Source organism: Ipomoea nil, unplaced genomic scaffold (assembly GCF_001879475.1).
Source record: "Ipomoea nil cultivar Tokyo-kokei standard unplaced genomic scaffold, Asagao_1.1 scaffold0205, whole genome shotgun sequence".
Taxonomy (NCBI): Eukaryota; Viridiplantae; Streptophyta; class Magnoliopsida; order Solanales; family Convolvulaceae; genus Ipomoea; species Ipomoea nil.
Genome location: NW_017616633.1, coordinates 485196 through 509332, shown reverse-complemented (window position 1 = coordinate 509332; position 24137 = coordinate 485196). Strand labels below are relative to the sequence as shown.

The 24137-nt window shown below is 41.0% G+C and overlaps 1 protein-coding gene and 2 long non-coding RNA genes across 3 annotated transcripts; 1 reads left to right on the top strand and 2 right to left on the bottom strand.

Moving 5' to 3' along the window:
• The first annotated feature begins 262 nt into the window (after positions 1-262).
• LOC109190741 lies at positions 263-16011 on the top strand. The gene is made up of 4 exons (XR_002055775.1): positions 263-504; positions 4098-4104; positions 4608-4613; positions 15999-16011. It is a non-coding gene; the product is annotated as an uncharacterized LOC109190741 (long non-coding RNA).
• On the bottom strand, positions 3392-16618 carry LOC109190744. The gene is made up of 4 exons (XR_002055776.1): positions 16036-16618; positions 4162-4168; positions 3804-3810; positions 3392-3402 (listed from the first exon to the last, which is right to left on the bottom strand). It is a non-coding gene; the product is annotated as an uncharacterized LOC109190744 (long non-coding RNA).
• Positions 16619-22537: 5919 nt separating this feature from the next.
• Positions 22538-23446, bottom strand: LOC109191079. The gene has a single exon (XM_019341654.1). The coding sequence runs from the start codon at positions 23444-23446 to the stop codon at positions 22538-22540; it is 909 nt and encodes a 302-aa protein (XP_019197199.1).
• Positions 23447-24137: the final 691 nt, after the last annotated feature.

Here is a 24137-nt window from a genome sequence, read left to right as displayed (position 1 = left end):
CATGTCTCAACTGGTAGAAAAGCTATTCCAACAATTGAATAATGAGCCGATCCTCCTTTTTTATGTAGTCGCACTAGGCCTATTTATCTATATTCTAAAATTGTTCCAAGAGTACAAAAAGACGGTAAACGACGTCTTGGAGTACAATAAAAAACTTGGAGTTTCGATCAAATTCTCATATAGTTGGATTCACGGTGTGAAAATAGAACTGCTGGAAAATAATATGCAAAAGATAATTCCAACACCTAACAACAACAAAGAAGAAACTCTTAAAAAAAAGAGAGTAAATAAAAAGAGAGGTGAAGTGATACAAAAGTCACTCTGTTTGGTTTTTTAGTTGATCTATAAGAGGAGAGCATATGAAAAACGTAACCGATTCTTTCCTTTCTTTGGGCCACTGGCCATCTGCTGGGAGTTTCGGGTTTAATACCGATATTTTTGCAACAAATCCAATAAATCTAAGTGTAGTACTTGGTGTATTGATCTTTTTTGGAAAGGGAGTATGTGCGAGTTGTTTCTTTCAAGAATAGGCTGGACCAACCAGCTGTATCCTTTAGTTTTCAGTTTTCCTTAGAACTAGGAGAGAGGGGTGCATGATCTCGCGAATTACTTATGAATCAATTAATCAATTCTCTCTAAGAACCATAGCATTTTGTGATTTATTGGTAAATCTACTTCGATTCTCTCTCAACCAATAATGTGGGACTATTAACATGGTTAAAGCAAACCGTTTGAAGTCAAGACACTGCATGGTACTCTTTCTATCACTATGTTCATTATAGAGATGTTTTCAAAATGAATATTTTCTCGATATAGGATACTCATGGTTTAAAAAAGGATGACTAAGACAACTTCCATTTCTGATTGATATACATAGTAATTTTATCCAATATGGAATTCACGGTGATGCTTTCTATGCTGTTATGAGGTTCTGGGTGCAGTAAGTAGTCCGTTTGTGTGTAGGTGGGGTGGTGAATGACCCCCGGATCTAGTCTTCTTTCTCCCATGATTTCCGTTGGTCAACAACCAACAAAAACTCACTAGAATTCTGAACTACTCGTACAATAAGGACTCTCTTTCTGTCTGGAGGGAATCATTTGTTGTCAAGCATATCATGCCTCAACTGGATAAATTCACTTATTTTACACAATTGTTCTGGTCATGCCTTTTCCTCTTTACTTTCTATATCCTTGTTAGGTTCTATCTCCCTTCGGATTTCGAAGTGAGAGTCTTTTGCTACTATCTAACAAGGCCCAAGTTACAGCGGGCTCTTTCTCTTATGAGAAGGTAGTGTGTCTTATTTCTTGATCCGTTTTGTGTGTAGAATCTATTATAACTTCTTTTATGGGGGTTTACCTAATTCCATATTGGGTATTCTCCCGTCTGAACTAGCGCTGCTAGACCACTATATGAATCAGCCGGATCAGGATCCAGAATGGGTGGAATTCGTACGACAGCGCCTACAAAACCAGGGACTCTCACCCAAGGAGTACGAGGTCATGGTGCGAAATTTCCTGGAAACTGAGTTTTGTTTTACAACTCGTGACAAGATTTCCTCTCTCTATCAACTCATTTTTTATGGTCGGGAGGATCCCCAATTCTTCATTGATCCACAAGACCTGGATTCCATACTGAGCGTACACCTCGAACCCTTAGAATTCAATCACCCTGCTCTATGCCAGGTCTTGCAAAGCTTATGTAACGAGGGGCAAGAATCCCCATTCTATTGGGAAGTAAAAACGACCCAAGCAGAGCATTTCCAGGGCTTTTTAAAACAAAAGCACCTAGCCCGATTGGATATGCAACATCGTCGAGACTTATCCACTTAATGGGAATCTCTTGAGAGAAGGAACGCTTTTCTAAGCGAGGAAACTGCCTCTCTAAGAGAAAAACTTTTTATTCTCGACAGGGAAGCCCCATAAAATTCTTTTTTGTTCATTACTAAAATGAATCGAATCCTATCAAATATTTAGATTTATCCTTTGAATTACTCATATATATCCTATGAATTTAATTTCGCATCGGAAACTATTCTAGGAGAAGTTCGAATCCATTCCGTTCGGATATTGATTGGTCTTGGTTTTACATGGTTTACGTGTTACTGGTTCCCGGAAGAGTTAATATCTCCATTAGCTAAACCCCTTCTTACCCTGCCTTTGGATTCGTATTTTGTTCGTACACAATCAACTGAGGCCTTCCCGACATATGTTGCAACGTCTCCAATAGCATGTTCTTACTTCGTCTTTCCCTTAATAAGTCATCAAATTTGGTGCTTTTTGATCCTCAGATTCTATGGGGAACAAAGGACGAAATACAATCGATTCCTCCATTTAAGTGGTTCTCGCTTCTTCTTGTTCCTGTTCCTAACTCCTCCCCAGGTAGTTCCCAATGTTTGGCACTTTCCATACTTCATGGGTGCAACATCAACAAATTCGCTCATGATCAAGCTACAACCTAAGATCTATGACCATATTATGTTAACTATTCGTATTTCGTTCATTCCATCAGTATGCTCCCAGGTACCTGTAATTGTGATCCGTTTGTCAGAACCAAGGGGTCTTTCTGTAGAAACCTCCACGAACAATCGTCAGTTTTTGATGGTTTTTCCGCTTCTCACAGCTGCTCTTTCCACACCTTCGGATATCTGGTGCCAAATTGTCGCTTGTTTCCTTATTTCTTTGATAATAGAGTTTGCTATCTTTGTGGCATCGATTGTACAAGTTCGTGAAGAAGGCTGGACGAGTGGAATGAGGGAGAGCGGCTCGATCCTCAAAAAATAAGAGTAACCTCCCTAGAACCTGGCAAAGTCATTATCAATGAATTCCTGAGCAATTCTCAACCAACATATGCGATTCATTCCCTTTATGTACATGAAGAGTTCAACAGAAGTCATCTCTCTAGCTTTAATCACACTTTCAATTTCTTGCTTTTTGGCTTCTTTCATCAAAGATAGGTGTGAGTTAAAGACTTTTCTCGCTAAACCTGTCTCTGATCTTCTCTACTTTTTTGGCTGCTTTCTTTCCTATGGGTGTAAGGTTCCTAATGTTCTAACTCAGAAAGTATAGTCATTCTCTCTTCCTGACCCTTCGGCCAAGCCGCTTTTTCTGTTCATTGGATTGATAGCTTTTCCCTCTCCCCAACCGCTGTCATGTCCCGCTACGCTAGTTCTACTGTGATTTCCTTCCTTGGCCTAAGAAAGAAGGCTAGTAACTTCCCTTATTCATAGGGGCATTTCTATCGAGTAGTCACTCTTTCTGTCCTGACTTGGGAATAAAACCGATGGTCAATCTTTCCATGTCTTGAGAGGTTTCATTTCAGGTTAAGAAAGGGATCTTCACTCTAATGCTTTTATTCCTTCAGCTTCATATAGGTGAATTATTGGTTCTTTTCCTCTCTTTCCCTCTTGCGAGCTTCCTTTCGGAGTCGACGTCGGGACGCCCTTTCTTGCTGATGGTTAGGTTCTTCCTTTTTGACCCATGCTTTGGTTGAGGAGAAAAACCTTGTTCATAAACAACAATACCCCTAGCTTGGAAATGCTATATTACCGGCTGGCAGGTTTTTACGTGAAAAAGACCCCCATCCGCAGTCTCTGGTCTAGCAGGTATTTCTTCCTATTTTGCTTTTGTCTCAGCATATCTTTCATCCGCAGAGGATTCTTCGCCCCTTCTTCAACATCAACCCTCGTAAGTAGCAGAGTCCCGTCAGTTCACTTCCTTGAGTTCTTAGTCGAGTAAGCCTACCAATAGCGGGAGCAATTCCAGTTCAACCGAAACTACTGCTGCATAAAGGGCAGGTCCAACGACACAAGACCTCCTATTGAGAAAAGAAAAGGTAAATACTTAGCATCCTAATAAGCTTTCCAGAGAATAATGTGTTCAAACCGAAGCTCCTAGATCAAAGGCATAACTTGGGTCTACTGGTCTGACATCGCTCCTAGAATTGGATCCGATCCTAGCCTAGCTTAAAAGAAGTCGTTACGCGAGAAGGTGTAGGTGCTGCTCGATCGAGCCAAGTAGTCCCTTTCTGCTCATAGTAGCCTTTACTACTCATAATGGCCAATACCGCTTCAACTAGAGTTTCGTATTCTACTTTGGAAGTGAGTGAGTCAAGATCTGCAAGGACTGAACCGAGCTTCCTCCTCCACTGATCGAGTTCACTTACGCTTTCCCTTCTTCATCTCAAGGTTTTGTAACTTATTATAAGTAGCTCCCACATTGGTTTCATTATGGGTCTGAAGCCCTGCCCTTCTATCTTTCCCAGGAGCTAATTCCGACATATCTCTCTATTCGAATCAAAACTTCCTCTGTTTGTTGGAAAGAAGTCCGCTCTTCGGTCATCTATAATAGAAGCGAAGCAGCTACTGTAGACAGGACTTAGGGGTAGGCAAGAGAGGCTGGCTTCCAGCGAATATGATGCACCTTCTTAGTCGACTGAAGGTCATTGTAATACACATCGCGTGCTCAAATAAGTGGGTCCAGCCCCTTAAGTGATCTAGAGTGCCATGGCTGAATCGTCCTAAGTGTTCAATATTGTGTTTCGTTGGACCAAGAGGTGTCTTGTGTGTTCCTCGGAACTATCTTGATTTTCCCCGTTGATAAGCATGCTAGTTTGTTGTCTAACTGCTAGAGTTTGTGTCATGTTTGTACGTTCCGTTTGGTTGATGATAACTTGTGTTATTCATCGGTGATGTTGTTGGGCTGTGACCCGTTCCTTGATTGAGTATTTTTCATACCTTCGTTGTGATCCGTTGCTTGACTCTTGTTGAGTTGTGGTGCGTGTGTGGCTTTACCTGGATTGCACGATTAGTGGTATGGGACACTAGTCACCAAGGTATTGCAGCGGTCCTCGTGGTGGCCGTGACGTGATTATGGAGTTGTGGTCTTTGTGTAAGGTTCACGTTTTTGGGGGATAACATGTGTTATCCGGGCATGTGTTGCCGTGTACGGTACCTTGTGTATTATGAATTGGTGGTCTCGTTGGTGGTCGTTGGTGGGGGACGACGGTCCCGGGGGAATAAGGTTGGACTAAAAAGTACAGGGGTCCTGGAGGTAATGGTTGGAAGAAGATATAAGGTTGGGGGTAGCCATAAGGTTGGAACAGGGCATAAGGAAGGCATAACAACTCGTGATAGGTGATGTTGCGAGGGCTTGTAAAGCCGGCGTTGTATATTCTTCTCTCGTGACGTGTGTAGTCACGGAGGCATGTGTTGCCGTTGGGTGAGTCTTTATCCTTCGCGTTGTGGTTAGCCTTTGTGGTTTGAGATGTGTTCCCGTGTTATCTTTGAGAGTGATGAGTCTTGTGTTGACTGTTGATCTTGATTTTGACTTATATATATATATATATATATATATATATATATATATATATATATATATATATATATATATATATATATATATATATATATATATATATATATATATATATTCCGTTTCGAAAATGGTTTTACACCTTATATCTTTCTATGTATGATATTTCACATGTATTGGTGGGTCACCAGCATTTATCGCGCTGACCGGGCGTCGTCCCAATGTTTATCTTTGTATCTTTCAGGTGATGTTTAGACGAGCGCGATGTCTAGTTCCTGGTAGCTTAGTACCCCCATCCTTGTTTTGTGGCCTGTGCGCCAATGTAGTTTAGACTGATGTTTTTGGGATAGATGTATACACTTACAGATTGTTTGCCGTAGCGTTTACCGTGTTTGGTAGACGTGGCGTGACACCCCGTTCGGATTTCCTTTATCCAGTTTTCGTTTTATCTTCCGCTTTGCTAGTTTTGTCGTTTAATCTGCATGTGTTAAGGCTTTTATATAGGTCTTGTTTGGGGGGTGCTACAAGTTCATCACGGAAGAAAGGACTCACTAAGTCGGGATCACTAACTAATACTAATATAATATCTAATAGAATAGAATAGAAAAGAACTGTCTTTTCTGTATACTTCCACCGGTTTCGTTGCTACCACGGGCTTTACGCAATCGATCGGATTAGATATCCCTTCTTCATCTCAAGGATCTCGGAGAACCACCAAAGTATGGCTGCGTTAGCGCAAGAGTTTTCTTGGTCGCTTTCAGTTTGAAAATGTGTACGTAGCTTCCTTGTACAAGAGCTCTCTCTCTGAGAGCTTGAACGGGAAGCACTCTCTTTGTCCCTCCGCCTCTGTATCTGACCCACCACCCTTGCTTAGCTTGAAGCTTGCTCTGGCTTGGTCTAAACCTACCTACCTTGAATGGCTTGTTTGTGAGTCCCTACTGTAACACCCCGTGTTACGGCCTTCAATCCCAGATTAATTATTTAATTAATCCCGTTAATAATAATTAAATATGATTTAAATTGGTTAAGTTTCCCTTTAAATAATTAATAAGGTCTACCATGAATCGTGGACCCTTGCCTAAACTAGAGTTTTAAGCCTATTAGGAATAAAGAAAGTAAACCTTTTACTAGTCAGATTCTAATTAAGAATCCTAGACCTATTTATCTATTAAGAATAAAGGAAGTAGGCCTTTTACTATTCAGATTATGATTAGGATCCTCTTTAATTAATTAATATGGTCCACTATGGACCATGGACCCTTATCCCTAAAACAAGTCCTTAGTCCTATAAGGAATAGGATTAGTAAACTCATACCACTTAGACCCTAATTAGGGCTCTTAAATATATAAATAAGGTTATAGAAGGTACCAAGATCTTACACCACAATAATCTCCCACTACACAAGAAGTTCCAAGAATCCCCCTAGGAGAAATCAAAAAAAGAAGGAATCTTAAAGAAAGACCCTTCATAGCCAAGGAAATTAATTAACGCTAAGAGGTAACCCATGTCTCAACAAAACCTATTTTCCTTGCTATAATTATCTTCTTTAGCCTCCTCTCTATACTTGTGTCTTGTTAAATCATTTATGATATTGATGATGAGTTCTTGATGATTATGAGATGATTCTATGTGTGATATTGATGATCTTGATGATGATAAGAGATTCTTGATGATTATGTGATGTTCTTGATGAATCTTGATGTTTGATGATTAAAAGAGGAACTATGATTTTATTGATTTGAATATGATTAGAGCCCTAGGTTAAAATTGGGAATTTCGTATTGTGTTATTCTTGATATAATTGGGTGGAATTTCGCATGTTCGGGTGTTGATTATGTTTATAAGTCATGATAGGATATGTGCTATATGATTCTTGCTTTTGATCCGTTAATTGTCTACGTGGTGTCATCAATTGCGTCTAAAAGTGTCTAAGCATGGTTCGGGTTCCATAACGGACCCCAGGACGTTTATTTTAATAAAGAGTCAGTGGGGGGTAGGTGGGGGTAGGGGGACTCGCCACCTACCCGCTGCCCGAGAAGGACATCGCTGGCAGCGGGCAGCCGGCGGGCAGGCGACTGCCCGCCGGGCACCCGCTGCCTGGAGACCTAACACCGGCGGGCATCCGGCGGGTGGTGCACCACCCACCGGCTACCCGCTGGAAATTATCCCAACTCGGGACTCCGGCTTCCCCGTTTGATGTTTCCCCGACCCTCGTGGTGTCCCAACGAACTCCGTTTATCGTGCCTAAGTCTAGATTGATGTTTCGGGTACCGTTCGTAGGATAAATGAGTCTTATATATCGCATGTTAGTTGAATTGGTATCCCGTTGACCTAGGTGAAAGAAGTATGAACCCCTTAGGATCATTCCTAGTTTGTGGATGACCACGCATAGGTTTCATTATACGTTTTCCCCCCTTTCCCAATGTGTTAATGTGGGTTGCATGTGCTTGCTATGTGTTATGTGTGCATGATACCCCAATTTGGTTGCGATCAAATTGGTTATTCCTGAGCTGCGGTTCAGAAGCTGGCTGCGATCAGAATTACACTCTCGGGCTGCGGTCCACCGTTTGGTTGCGATCAAACGTTTTACATGAGCTGCGGTTCATATTCCTGGCTGCGGTCAGATGACTACTCTTGGGTTGCGGTCCACTGTTTGGTTGCAATCAAACATTATGATGAGTTGCGGTTCATTGGTCGGTTGCGATCGACCCCTTCGTATTGCGATACGAGGCAGGGTGCTGCGGGGCCGTGTCAGAGCTATATGCGCTGACCCTCATGTATGTGCATGCGATTGGTCCTGTGGCGCCTCGAAAGTGTGCTTGTGTGTGGTGAGATACGAATTGGGATGATGATATGAATGAGATGAAGTGAATCTGTGACCATAGGATATATGCTAGTAACTCTATATGCTTGATTATAACTGTTGAATGTGTTTATCCCTATCTGTCGAGTCTATTTTTGGTTTTAAAAGCTAGCGTCTCTTAAGTATATATCTTCCTGCTTCAAAATGGTTTTAATATATCTATATATATATATATATATATATATATATATATATATATATATAAAATATATATATGTATATATATATATATATATATATATATATATATATATATATATATATATATATATATATATATATATATATATATATATCTAATGTATTTCAACGCGTTGGAGTGGGTTACCAGCATCTCTCGCTGGACAGATATATTTGGCTTTCAGGCACTGAAGAGTAGACACTGGAGCGCGCCAGAGATTCGGAGCATAGAGTAGATAGTTTCCCTTTTTGGCCTGCGTGCCATGCTTGCGTATTTACATTATTGAAGATATTAGTTAGTTAGCCTGTGCACCTGAGTTCTCTAGCTCAGGTGTGGCATAGCACCCCGTACTCTACTATATTATGTTTGGGATTTAATGAGAATTCACCTTTACTATATAAGTCTTAAAAGTTTTAAAATTTCGGGGTGTTACAGTTGGTATCAGAGCCTAAGTTTGACCCTAGGATAAGACCTTTAAGACCGGACTTTAAGACAATAGGCTTGAACTCTAGGTATTTAGGAACATAGGACTCAGGAATCTTAGGACGCGCGGTGAGATTGTGAAACCTACACATAACCTCCCCTCACTTTATCCCTCCCTAATTTAAAAGAACTCCCCCTATGCTTACCACACCAAGGTAAGGATGCAGCACACTGACTCATCATTACAATGAATATTGGCCCTGAAAACCAGCAGCATGACGCCAACAAGAAGTCAGTCAAGGACCCCACACTCCTCGAAAAATAGATCCGAACCTTCAACAAAATCCTCGGGTTAGTGGAATGCCCAGAGGAACGCCGCGTAGAGATAGCCTCGTTCCACTTCAGACACGAGGCCGATCTTAGGTAAATCCACGAAGAACCCACTTATGGGCAACAACCGGGGGTTCAACTGGGAATGCCTAGGAGCACGGCTACGAGGGCGATTCCACCCTGCACCCGTAAGGGCAACCATGTACGAGGAAATTCTCCACCTAAAACAAGGGATGACCACCGTCAGGGAATACCACAAACAATTCCTCCAACCGGCTCGTTTCGCACCCGAATTAGATCCTACAGAGACGACCAAGATAAAGAAGTCTGTGACAGACCACCAACTACGAAACCCACAAGGCCCTAATTGTAAGCAAACCCCAAACCCCTAACGAAGCCTACACCAGTGCTGTCGACCTCTATCGAATCCAACTTCTACAAACGGGAAATTCAGGAACAAACCCGAAAGAAGAAGTAACTGAAGTGGGAGACCACCTGTAAAGAGGACTAGGAACGCCAATTAAATGCAAGAAAGTAAAGTAGTACATAAACAGCATCTTTTCTTAATCGTTAGCACGAATTGTCGAAAAGGGCTCGATATGACAAGAAGAGGCAACAAACGCGTGGAAAGTATCATACAACTAAAGCTTCCCTGCAATAAAGGTCTTACCTTGGAACAAGGACCTTGATGGTTTTTAGGCATCGTAAGAAGTGCATGTGACACACAAAATCGCCAAAACACCATGCGACGTCGAGGGCAGTCAATCAAATGCATTCCAAGGAAGAGAATTGCATCACCAAGCAGTTGGTCACCAAAGGATTGAACAAAGAGCGAGTGACAAGCCGAACTCCAAGAAAAACCAAGAAGGCTTATCATTAATCAAGCAAGGACATGTTGGCTTATAACCAACTACCCGGTGAAGATGACGAGGTTGCTAAATTGGAAACCAGACCCGACCTACCGAGCGGAAAGAACAGACGAGAGTCTTGACTCATCTAGAACTCGTGCTTAAGGATCAATAACATTGTACGATGGGTCATCCTATGTATTCAAATCCCTTTTATTGTGCACATAGGCGTGGGGCTTGTCGGGACTTGAATCTGTGCATTCTTGGGATTTTTCCTGAAGGAATTTACTCTTCCTAGTCACTTTCCCGCGGGTCTCCAACGGGACCTTGATGGGATCCTAACTGGTCCTGACGGGACCTTGGCGGGACCTTGACGGGGCCTTGACAGGAGATTGGCAGGCGGACGACCACCCACCTCGCGCCCACTGGTACAATGTGCTGATTTCTTAACTCCTCATTTTATTGATTCATGGCGCACTTGTGTGCCTCGATTGATGAACGCGAGTCCTGGGTAAGGAACCATGGGTTGCCCAAACATGGTGTCCTCGGTAAATGACCTTGACATGCAAGACACCGTCGGAAAAGCACAACCAATTGCATTACACGTGGAGTTGAAGTTGGACTCTACGAAGCAACCTACTAGGGATGATTGGCTGAAGGATTGTGCAAACCAAGGAGGCGAGTTGGGAACTCGTGCTAAGGACTCACAAAGGCCTTAAAAGTCAAAATGCTAAGGATGGACCGGGACCCCTTCAAACCGTCGATATCGTTCAAGCAAATCAGAGGGCTCCTTACAAGTTGTATGAAATCAAGAACGACGTAGTCCGTGGTGCTAGGAAAAAAAGTAAAAGAGCACATTTGTGCCAAGGCCTTAAGGGTTATTAAGGACCCACAAGGAAATGAGATGACTAGTAAAGTCACCGAGTCATTCCACAACGAGATTAGGTAACCAACTGCGCTTCAAGAAGAAAAAGAGCATGCAAGGGCACCTTCATCATTAAAAGTAACACAAAAGGGCACAACAAGCCGAACCTCGGGGAAGACATGAAGTCTTACTAAGAATTTCATTTACTAAAAAGGAAATGAAATTCAATAAGAAGAGAAAGTCAACCAAAAGTTTATCGACTACCAAGAGACTTTGGGAAGAATTTGGGAAGTGCGCCCTAAAAGATTGGCTTGGTTGACCAAACTTGGTCAAGACCTTGGACGCATTAAAGAAGTAAGTATTAAATCATCACAGGCGATTCCCTCAAGATAGAAAAGAAGGATGAAACTTAAGCTTGGGAAGCAAGGTCCGACAAGGATCTTAAAGTAAAGCAAGTGCCAACACCAAAGGAGAAGGATCATCAGTTCATCAATACGTCGTGATCAAAGCATCAAACCAGAATAGTCACTTGAATCGAGAACCCTTAACCCATCCTAACTGAATCCCTTTCCGTCCCTTGGATAACCGAGCCCCTCCTTGTTACAAAACCCTTTCTACCCATCAAACCCCATTCTTGATTCCCTATTTTAACGATTCCATACAAGGTAGCAACCTCACCTCCTAAAGTTGAAAAACCTTGAAAACTTTGATCCTAATTCCTAAATTCACTTTGTCCTCAAGTTTGAAACCCACTCTCTTAATCCATTTAACCCAATCGTTCCCAAAAACCCAGTACACATAGATATACAATTATATATTCTCCCCATAGAATACATTCTCTCAATATGACTACCGTACTACTTTTGACTCGTTATCCCTGTAACGACTTCTAAACTTCGGGGACGAAGCTTCTCGTAAGGGGGGGGGGGGAGAGTGTAACACCCCGTGTTACGGCCTTCAATCCCAGATTAATTATTTAATTAATCCCGTTAATAATAATTAAATATGATTTAAATTGGTTAGGTTTCCCTTTAAATAATTAATAAGGTCCACCATGAATCGTGGACCCTTGCCTAAACTAGAGTTTTAAGCCTATTAGGAATAAAGAAAGTAAACCTTTTACTAGTCAGATTATAATTAGGAATCCTAGACCTATTTATCTATTAAGAATAAAGGAAGTAGGCCTTTTACTATTCAGATTATGATTAGGATTCTCTTTAATTAATTAATATGGTCCACTATGGACCATGGACCCTTATCCCTAAAACAAGTCCTTAGTCCTATAAGGAATAGGATTAGTAAACCCATACCACTTAGACCCTAATTAGGGCTCTTAAATATATAAATAAGGTTATAGGAGGCACCTAGATCTTACACCACAATAATCTCCCACCACACAAGAAGTTCCAAGAATCCCCCTAGGAGAAATCAAGAAAGAAGGAATCTTAAAGAAAGACCCTTCATAGCCAAGGAAATTAATTATGGATAAGAGGTAACCCATGTCTTAACAAAACCTATTTTCCTTGCTATAATTATCTTCTTTGGCCTCCTCTCTATACTTGTGTCTTGTTAAATCATTTATGATATTGATGATGAGTTCTTGATGATTATGAGATGATTCTATGTGTGATCTTGATGATCTTGATGATGATAAGAGATTCTTGATGATTATGTGATGTTCTTGATGAATCTTGATGTTTGATGATTCAAAGAGGAACTATGATTTTATTTATTTGAATATGATTAGAGCCCTAGGTTAAAATTGGGAATTTCGTATTGTGTTATTCTTGATATAATTGGGTGGGAATTCGCATGTTCGGGTGTTGATTATGTTTAGAAGTCATGATAGGATATGTGCTATATGATTCTTGCTTTTGATCCGTTAATTGTCTACGTGGTGTCATCAATTGCGTCTAAAAGTGTCTAAGCATGGTTTCGGGTTCCATAACGGACCCCGAGACGTTTATTTTAATAAAGAGTCAGTGGGGGGTAGGGGGACCCGCCACCTACTCGCTGCCCGAGAAGGACATCGCCGGCAGCGGGCAGCCGGCGGGCAGGCGACTGCCCGCTGGGCACCCGCTGCCCGGAGACCTAACACCGGCGGGTGGTCCACCACCCACTGGCTACCCGCTGGAAATTATCCCAACTTGGGACTCCGGCTTCCCCGTTTGATGTTTCCCCGACGCTCGTGGTGTCCCAACGGACTCCGTTTATCGTGCCTAAGTCTAGTTTGATGTTTCGGGTACTGTTCGTAGAATAAATGAGTCTTATATATCGCATGCTAGTTGAATTGGTATCCCGTTGACCTAGGTGAAAGAAGTATGAACCCCTTTAGGATCATTCCTAGTTTGTGGATGACCACGCATAGGTTTCATTATACGTTTTCCCCCCTTTCCCAATGTGTTAATGTGGGTTGCATGTGCTTGCTATGTGTTATGTGTGCATGATACCCCAATTTGGTTGCGATCAAATTGGTTATTCCTGAGCTGCGGTTCAGAAGCTGGCTGCGATCAAATTGTTAATGTGGGTTGAACACTTAGCATGCTTATCAACGGGGAAAATCAAGAAAGAGCGTGCGTATCTAACTAATAGACTGAGACTCGGCCTTTAGACTACCAGTTCCGTCCTTTTCTTGTCCTTTTACTGGATTCGGACATGAATTCTAACTATACAGATTGTTTTGTTTAAGACATTATCGGCAAGACTTTAGGTTCAAGTCAAGTGATTGGATAATGGATAGAGCTTGTGCATCTTTTCGTTCATAGTGGGATAGGGTCCCCTTTTGTATCTGACCTTTAGATCAGGGGAGACAGAATCAATTCTAGAAGGTTTCATTCTATGCCCCCCTCTCCTTAGCAGTCGAGCTATTTCATAACCTCAACTTTTCCATTGCTTTGGCAGCTGCTCTCGCTTCGTGGCTTGCAGTGCCTGAATCGAATGCTCGAATGTACTTGATTTCCTTTTTCGCTTTAGCTGAGTTTGAATTTCTCTCAGGCTGAATTAAATAGTAGCCTCAAGTCATCTGACTATCCCCCATCCTGACTTGGCCCCTCCCTATCCTTCCTTAACTGCCCTCAAAGCTTCTCTTGATTACTTTCTTTCGGCAAGGGCAGTTGTAGTTTCAAAGAAATCCCGACGAGAATCACTCGAGGATCAGGAGGCAACTACTACTATTATAAGACAGACTTGGCTTCAGACGGACCAATGCCCTTCCTTGATCTTTCACCTCATAGATCAAGATCAGGCCCAACTTCTTGCTTTTTTGCTGTTGGCCTAGCCTATCTTCCCCCTATTTTATTTTCTAGTCTTCCTTTAGCTTTGCAATTGAAACTAAGTTCGATGGCCCGAAGCGTCCACACCAACCCCCCGTTGCCTGTTATGAATAGAACTAGGCTATGTCTGATTCTTTAATGAATCTGAGATGAGCTTGAAAAAGGCTTTTCATTAACTCTTTTCTTTCTCTCATTAAAGAATGGGGTTCCCATACAAGAAAACAAGGGACGAGTCTGGTTAGAGAGGTGAGTCTTCTCCTTTCCTAGATGTGAAAGGCCTTTTTTATTTTTACCTATGATGGCATGCTTGCTGTTATTTCACTCGGTCAATGGGGAGAAACCACTTCACCTTTATATCGCTTTGTTTGATGTTACTTAGACTTGAATCAACTAACCGGATCTGTTCGATCTCCTGCGGCGAGTGCTGCTTCTTTGACCTGTGTTTCCTACGCCTTTGCCTTTAGTTTAGACTCTTTACCCTCCTGCCTTCAAGTAAGAAATCCTTCGCACCTTTAGTGGTTGAGCTGACCAAACAAGTCATTTGTTTTTCTTTCATGTGTTTTTAGTTGCTGTCGAGGAGGGCTGTCAAGTCTCTTGCTTCTTTCGTAGCTAATGTTCCCCGGCCGTCTAGCATGCCATTCCTTCTCTCATTCTAAGTTGTCGAAGTGGTATCAATCTTCCTCCCATTCTTCGAAGTGAGGTGCAATATCCTATTCTATTATTCTGTCTTCGGTCCGTCAGTCAGCAACACTAAGGCAAGATCGATTCAAGTACAAGCCGAAGCCCAATTGCAGCTACGCCTTTTCAGAAAGCCCTTACTCCAAGAAATTCAATAGGCAGCTCTTCCTCCAACGGATTCAACGGCATCGGAGTCGTTGGCAGCAATAAGAGCTAAGACCGCATTGGCTTGGCTTCCATGTCCTTCTTTTTCTTCCTAGTTCGCAGCTACCTATGAGTGAACGGTCAATTCAACTATAGTTCTGGCATCCTTAACATCGCATATTCATGAGCAAAGAGTTTGATTTTCTTTATGCCCATATCTCGGTTTTCAGTAACTGATGTCAGTGTATGGATGGAGGAAGAAGGGTATTCCAGATTTTAGAGAAATTGACTAGTTCTTGTCTTCGCGCTATAGAAGCTCAGGCATTCTTTCTTAGAACAGAAGGTCAAACTAATGACGAAGTCTAAAACCCTACTTCTTTGTTGACTACAGAAGCAGTGCTTGGAAGTCAAGCTCGAGGGATACTCATCTTCGGATAATTCAATATCCAATCTATGAACCACAGAGCGCTAAACAGAAAAGCACTCCCTCATCTAATGTCTTAGTTGCCTAGTAGAGTCAGGAGCTCGGAGCCTATCACAGAAGAGCTCCCCGGGGTTCTCTCAAGCGCCGAGGGCTCGATACCCTATATGTGCTTAACGAAGGAGATGAGCTTGATTCTCATACAAACGTGCAAACAATCAAGAAGAAAGAAGAACATAAACAGAAGAACATCATCAGACTAATAAAGGCGCAGCAGAGTGCTCTCTTTGATGGTCTCGCTTCTTCATATCCTCTTTCCATAAAAAGTCTCATCCATAGGAAAGCATGCATTTCAAAGAAAATCGAAAAAAAAAAAAAAGAACTTATTAAGAAAGAAAGAAGAAGACGATTATAACTAGGTTCCTGTATAGATCCACCTTGCTTCAAAATAAAGAGTCAAAAACTATTATCATGAAAAATAGAATAGATTTTTCGAAATAAAAACAAGAAGATTGCTTCGACTTCAAACATGACATTACATGTCATGCTTAACACAGAAGAAGCCAATGCGAGAAAAAGTGAATGAAGGACCAAGGAGGATTCATGAGCAGAAGGAGGAGGAGTAGGAGCGTAAGCCACTCGACAGGAGAGGAGCAAAGACAGACATAATCGAAGCGAAAGAATTAGTTCATGCCACGACGATCTATATGGAAGAGAAGTTTTGTTGATGCATTCCTCTTGAGAATGAAAAAGAAGAGAGATCTTCTTTTGAACATGACAATTTGGTCACGTAGATCTTCTATTTCGCCGGAATTCGTTGATTGCTCCGTACGAATTTACAATGGAAAAACTCCTGTTCGTTGTAAGATTACTGAAGGAAAGGTTGGTCATAAATTTGGAGAGTTTTCTTTTACACGAAAACGAAGACCTTCGAGAATAAATATTGGACGGGGAAGAAAAACGGGGAAAAAGTGAAGTCTAAGCGCATATGGCACGCAAAGGAAATCCGATTTCAGTAAGATGTGATCTGAATCGTAGTTCAGATTCAAGTTGGTTTAGTGAGGGCGACCGTGAAAGTAACCGCATGGCTCAGTCTTTTAGTTGTCCCAGATTAGAATATCAAAGGAGGACGTTGCAGATGCCTGGGACGGACACGACTTCTTCTAAGGCTAGAAGACCACTGGAAGACACCCAGGACTATAGCATGTCGTGAAAGAAGCACACTGGGCGGGCATGCTTCGACCGTGTCTCCAGGGCACAGTTGAATGTCAATATCATGAACGCGATGTAACACCCCGTGTTACGGCCTTTAATCCCGAATTATTTATTTAATTAATTCTGTTAATAATAATTAAAAAGGACTAAATTTGGTTAAAGATTCCCTTTAATTAATTAATGAGGTCCACCATGGATCGTGCACCCTTGCCCCAGAGTTTTAAGCCTATTAGGAATAAAGAGAGTAAACCTTTTACTAGTCAGATCCAAATTAGGAATACTAGACCTATATGTCTATTGGGAATAAAGAAAGTAGGCCTTTACTATTCAGGTTATGATTAGGATTCCTGATTCTATAAATAGAGGATTAGAAAGCATTTAGAACCCACACCACCCATAATTATATTACACGAAAATACTCCTGGAAGACTCCCCCGCCACGAAGCCTAGGGAGATCAATCGGATGGAAATCTTAGAGAAGAACCTTAATAGCCAAGGGAGGATTAATTAGGGCTAAGAGGTAACCCATGTCTCAACAAGACCTATTTTTCTTACTATAATCTTCTTCTTTGGCTCCCTATTCTATACTCGTGTCTTGATGAAATCTTCTATGGTAATTGTGATATGATCTTGATAATTGTTGAGATGATTTTATGTGTGATCTTGATGATGATAAGAGGATCTTGATAATTGTGTGTTAATTCTTGATAAATCTTGATTTTAAAGATAAAGTATGATTTTGTGATATAAATCTGATTAGAGCCCTAGATTGAATTGAGAATTTGTATTGTGATGTTCTTCATATATATTTGGGTGGGAATTTGCATGCTCGGGTGATAATTATGTTTAGAAGTAATGTTAGGTTGTGTTCTACGTGATTGTTGCTTTTGATCTGTTAATTGCCTACGTGGTGTCATTATTTACGTTTAAAAGTGTCTAAGCATGGTTTCGGGTTCCACAAAGGATCCCGGGGCGTTTATTTTAATAAAGAGTCAGTGGGGGTAGGGGGGCCCACCACTTACCCGCTGCCCAAAGAAACACCGCCGGCAGCGGGCAGGCGACTGCCCGCCGGCACCCGCTGCCCGGAAATCTGTCGCCGGCGGGTGGCCCTCCACCCACCGGCTACCCGCTGGTCGTCGCTCACTCCGGGACTTTGGCTTCCCCGTTTGATGTCCCCGATCCCCCGTGGTGTCCCAACGGACTCCGTTTGTCGTGCATGAGTCTAGTTTGATGTTTCGGGTACCTTTCGTAGGGTAAAAGAGTGTTACGTATTGCATGCTAGTTGAATCGGTAACCCGTTGGCCTAGGAGAAAGATGCATGAACCCCTTAGAACTATTCTTAGTATGTGAATGATCACACGTAAGTTTATTACTACGTTTTCCCCCTTCCCAACGTGCTAATAAGTGCTACTATGTGTTATGTGATGCATGATACCCCAATTTGGTTGCGATCAAGTTGGTTATTCCTGAGCTGCGATCAAATTGGTTACTTATGAGCTGCGGTTCATTCTCCTGACTGCGGTCAGTGATTCACTTCTTGGGCTGCGGTCCACCTGGGCCTCGTGTGCTATGGTCTACCGACTGGACGCGCCAGGCAGTGTGTAGGGCCACTAGCCCGAGGAAGGCCATAGTCCACCGAATGAGTGATCAAGCGGTGTGTAGGGCTATGGTCGGCTGTGATCCACCGAGTGTATGGGCCAGCGGTGTGTAGGGTCGTAGTCTCCGAAGATCATCGCCCACCGAATGAGTCCCTTAGGCGGTGTTTAGGGCTTTGATCTACTACGACCCACTGACTGAGTTCGTCAAGCGGTGTGTAGGGTCGCAGTCCCCAAAAGAGGATCACAGTCCACCGACTGAGCGCGTCAGCGGTGTGTAGGGCTGTGATCCGCCGTTGAAATCGTCGACGGTCTATACGGTTGGTTGCGATCAACCCCTTCATGTTGCGGTATGAGGTAGGATGCTGCGGGGCCGTGTTAAGTACTATATGTACTAACCTTCATGTTCGGGGCATGCGATTGGTCCCGTGGCGCCACCAAAGTGTGCTTGTGTGACTTGAATGATGATGTGAATGATTTGAAAGTGAACTGTGACCTTAGATACGTGTTCTTTATGATATTGTCTCTATATAACTGATTATCATTGTTTAATGTGCTTATCCCTACCTGTCGAGTCTATTCCTGGTTTTAAAGCTAGAGTCTCCTAAGTATTTATCTTCCTGCTTCAAAATGGTTTTCATATCTCTCTCTCTCTCTCTCTCTCTCTCTCTATATATATATATATATATATATATATATATATATATATATATATATATATATATATATATATATATATATATATATATATATATATATTTACCTAAGTTCTGTAAATGTACGTAGCTGTTTCAAGAGTTAGTAACCCAAGGGGTTTAAAATTTTTGATATGTGGCGAAAATGTACCATGTCTAAGTACGACTAAAAATGTTGTGTAGAACGAAGTCTTCAACAATGTGTAATAAAATTCCAAAATTTATCATTTCAAATTTACTAAGCTTTCAAATACCGTTCCGCACAAGCCCAAATGTATGGATGGTTTATTTATAGTGTTAAAGTAGGTGTAGATGTTCATGTAAATATTGATTATGAATTTTAAATTTATATCCAATCAATTAATGTTAGAAACATAACATAATTATTGCAATGTTAATTCTCAATTATGGATCAACAATTATTACTCAAATTAATTTTGTGAATTACTCTCCTATCCACTAAAATCTTTTTGCTTATTATTCACTTTGATTTTCTTTTCATCTTTATTTAATTATTTATGATGATTATGATTAGGGAAAAAAATTTCCTAATCATTTTGCTTTAATATATATAGAGATAGAGATTTTTCCCTAATCATTTTGCTTTAATATATATAGACATGTTATGTTGATTTGATTTGATTTGTAATTAAAATTACATGAATTTATAAAGTAATGTGAATACAATACAACAAATGCTTTTATTTTGAAGGAAAAAATTTTTTCTCTAATCATTTTGCTTTAATATATATAGAGATAGAGATATTTTCAAACCAATTAACGTTAAGAATACTGAAGTAACGTGTACCATATTACCAAGACTATGTGGTCTAATGGTATTCGGGTTGTACTTTCATTTGTAAGGTTGTGAGTTCGAGCTTTAGTGGAATCGTTATTGGTTTTCTGTGTAAAAAATAGAACGACAGGTGTTCGAGATTTAAAAAAAAAAAAAGTTTAACAAGTAGTTTGATCCCAAAAATAAATAAATGAAAGTATTTGACAAATAGTAAATATTTAGTCTTTTATTTATGCGCATACAATACAGACTTCTAACAATGGAAGTGTTTGGTAATAGTTGATAGTTGTTAGCTGATTGGGTTAGTGTTAGTTGATAATATTAATTGATTGTAGAAAAGTGTTTAGTAAATTAGTTGTTAGCTGATTACAAGCAAAATGACTTTCTAAAAAGACTGATTGAAAAATCTATTTTAGTAGCTTTTTTTATTTTAGCATTTTGGAACAATAAGCTGTTACAAAAAGCTAATTAATCAAACAATCAATATGAGTGTTTAACCACGTCAAACAGCTAATAGTAGTCAAATAAGCCAGAATTGACTGATAAGCTAACTATATTATCAAATAGGGTCAATATATTTTACGTTTATTAACAAAGTTGAAAGATATAGGGGGTGTTTGGTAAATGGTTGTTAGTGGGTTTAACTAGTTGATAGCATTAGTTGATTGTAGAAAAAATGTTTGGTGAATTAACTATTAGTTGTTAGGTGATTACATATAAATGACTTTATCAAAAATCTAATTGAAAATGCTACTCAAAGTAGCTTTTTGAATTTTAACATTTTGGAACAAAAAATTATTACAAAAAGCTAATTAAGCAAACACTCATATTGATTGTCTAACTAAAACAACAACTAATAGTGATCAAATAAGTCAAAATTAACGAATATGCTAACTATTTTACCAAACTGGCCATATACTACTTCATACCCTCAATTCTTAATAATATAAACCATTAGCTGACCTCACTCAAAATAATTATTTATATGCTAATTTTCTCTGATCCGTCTTTAAACTAAAAAATTATTCAAGGCGAATGGAGTCGTCAAACCCCTACGTTAAGGTCAATGAGGCTAGCTTTTGGACATCATTGGCTCTTTAGCTACCCATATGATTACATTTATATATATATATATATATATATATATATATATATAAACCACAATGTGATCTGGGTGTTTCTCAACCCGTTTAACAATTCAGGTCCACCCGATTCGCTCCGAGAGGCATAGAAGCTGACCCAAAAGGAATCATCGCCCACCGAATGAGTCCCTCAGGCGGTGTTTAGGGCTTTGATCTACTACGACCCACCGACTGAGTTCGTCAAGCGGTGTGTAGGGTCGCAGTCCCCAAAAGAGGATCACAGTCCACCGACTGAGCGCGTCAGCGGTGTGTAGGGCTGTGATCCGCCATTGAAATCGTCGACAGTCTATACGGTTGGTTGCGATAAACCCCTTAATGCTGCGGTATGAGATAGGGTGCTGCGAGACCGTGTTAAGTACTATATGTACTAACCTTCATGTTTGGGGCATGCGATTGGTCCCGTGGCGCCACCAAAGTGTGCTTGTGTGACTTGAATGATGATGTGAATGATTTGAAAGTTAACTGTGTCCTTAGATACATGTTCTTTATGATATTGTCTCTATATAACTGATTATCATTGTTTAATGTGCTTATCCCTACCTGTCGAGTCTATTCCTGGTTTTAAAGCTAGAGTCTCCTAAGTATATATCTTCCTGCTTCAAAATGGTTTTCATATATCTATATATATATATATATATATATATATATATATATATATATATATATATATATATATATATACCTATATTGTATTTCAACGCGTTGGAGTGGGTTACCAGCATTATTCGCTGAACAGATATATTTGGCTTTCAGGCACAGATGATTAGCTTCCGGAGCGCGCTAGAAGAACTTGGATTAGTTAGATAGTTTTCCTTTCAGCCTGCGTGCCATACTGATGTATTGAGGATATCTAGTTAGTTTAGCCTGTACATCTGAGTTCTCCAGCTCAGATGTGGCATAGCACCCCACACTCTTATGTTTAGTAATACTCCATTTTAAGATTTAATGAGAATTTACCTTTATTATATAAGTTTTAAAAGTTTCAAAATTTTAGGGTGTTACAGCGTGGTGCAGGATACTAGGCCGATAAACCCGGGCAACCACTCCTCTATGTGCCAATCGCTAGCGCATCCAGGGTCCCGACGCCCAGCTCAGCTGGAGAGGCCTAGCCTGATCTGAGAAGTGCTAATTCGGTTCAAATATACTTCATTAAAGAATGCCACCGCCCCTGGAATCAATAAGAAAACAAGTGCTAAGTTTCAAATCAGTGAATAAACCGAAACGAAAGAAGAGACGTTTCTTGCTCGGCGCCTAAAGCGCACTATGCTCTGCTTCAACAAATGAGAGTTTTCGGTGGAACCGGTGAACCACGCGAGCTGGTTAGATGCGTGGGACAGAGGGCTCGTAGTACCTGCTAGCGCGGCTACGCAGTGGAAGGGAAGGAGCCTAAATCGACCACTCCTCTTTTTTTTTTTCAAAAGCAGTAAGGAGATTGTACTCTCGGATGAGACTAAGCAGCTACCGATCGTTCCGACGCGCCCTTGACCTATTTTGATGTTGACCAAAAACAAACCTATCTCTAAAGTGGAGCCTAGTTTAAGCTGTCAAACAAGTGATGATTGAATGAAAGAAAAACCACTAGTAGGGATATGGATGGAGTCTCGCTCAGTAAAGAGAGTTGTAGGATTCTTAATTGATAAAGAAGACTCTTTCTAAATCACTTCGGGTCAGCGGGGCCTTCAAGCACCTGAAATACGCCGGGATTGTAAATGACATAGCGTTCCTGATAAAAAATGACCACTCCGTCAGAAAAACTAAGTTATTCAAGTTCTTTTGGGAAAAATGGCTCGACAACAGCAACATTGTTTTCCCTTAAGAATTTTGCAAGTTTCCGACAGAACTTTGTGTCATGTCCAGGGTATTCGCAATAGTTACAGAACGTAGCAGACCGATTACCAGTGTTCTTCGTTTGGTATTGTTGCCCGTTGGACATGGTGGAACCACCTCGGCCACGCCGGTTATTCTGAGACTGAGCGCCATGGGGACTATTGAAGCGCCGCTGTGTTGCATTAGCGGTAGGCATATGAACCTGTGCAACAGTTTCATTGTCCCGTAGTATTCTTTCATAGTCTGTGAGTACATCGTGGAACTCGCCGTATGAGACGGTGTCTGTACGTACACGTAGCGCAGTGACAATATAATTGTACTCGTCACCCAATTGCGTGAAAATATGCACCACAAGATCCTCTTCAGTAACCGGGCTTTGCGCGAGGGCCAAATCATCCGCAATCGCTCTCATCTCCCGCATATAGGTTTCAATAGACCTGTTGCCTTTAGGATTCTTCGCTAGCTTCGCCTTTAGCGAAACGATACGACTCCGAGAAGCGGCGGCGCAATTGGTGGATAGGCGGGTCCATGCATCACATGCAGATGATGCAGAGGAAATAATGGGTTGTAGAGTGTCCGACAAGCTGCCCAAAATGGCACTTATGATAGTCTGATCCTGTCTAAACCAAGCCGTATAGGCCGGGTTTACGGTAGTATGTGCCTGATCAGAAAACTTCTCCGGTGCAACCGTTGAACCAGTGACATAGCTCACAAGGTCTAGCCCTATGAGAGTAGACTCCACTTGTTTCATCCAAATAAGAAAATTGGAAGATGTGAGTTTGATTGGCAGGTGGGTGGGGGCATGAATTTGAACTATTGGTGCAGGAGTAACAGCAGCCATGAAAGAGAGAGGAGAAGAAAGAGGGAAAAAAAAATTCTCGTTAGAGTGCTGGTTGTGATACCATGTGAGAGTGGTAACGGGAATGGTTTATTCACTGTGAAAACAAGCATATAAATAGTATACAGAGCATAACAAAAGGAAGCTAATAACAGTAAAGCATAAGACTAGCCTAGTAACAAACTACCAGATAGACTAAGTCTTAACACATTGGATCTAACTTAATTTTTAATCTCAGCCATTGGGTTTATATTAGATTACGCATACTTGATGCGGAGGCAGTATTGTAAATTCATTGCTTTATTACTAACGTTCCCTCGTCTGAGGGGCAAAACTATCAATAGCAATGTATGAAACTAATCAAACTCAACTCAAATTAGAACTCTAACATCCCCACTATCTCGTTCATGGTTTCTCCATTTTGTCTCTAACCTCTCTATCAAGGTTTTTGTAGTTTTTGAACATATACACTTGTTTCGGCGAGGAGAGGTAGTGTACTTTAATACAGAGCAACGATTTCAGAGTATCGACTATAGAGGAGCAGTCATGGCTTCGAAGGAGAACGCAGATCATCGTGAACAATACAGTCCGGAGTGACGAGGTAAATTTCATTCAACTGGAACAAGGATTGAGATTATAAATGTGTGATTAGTCTTTGTTCTGTAATTTTTGAGCATGCATGTTCTTTTTTTTT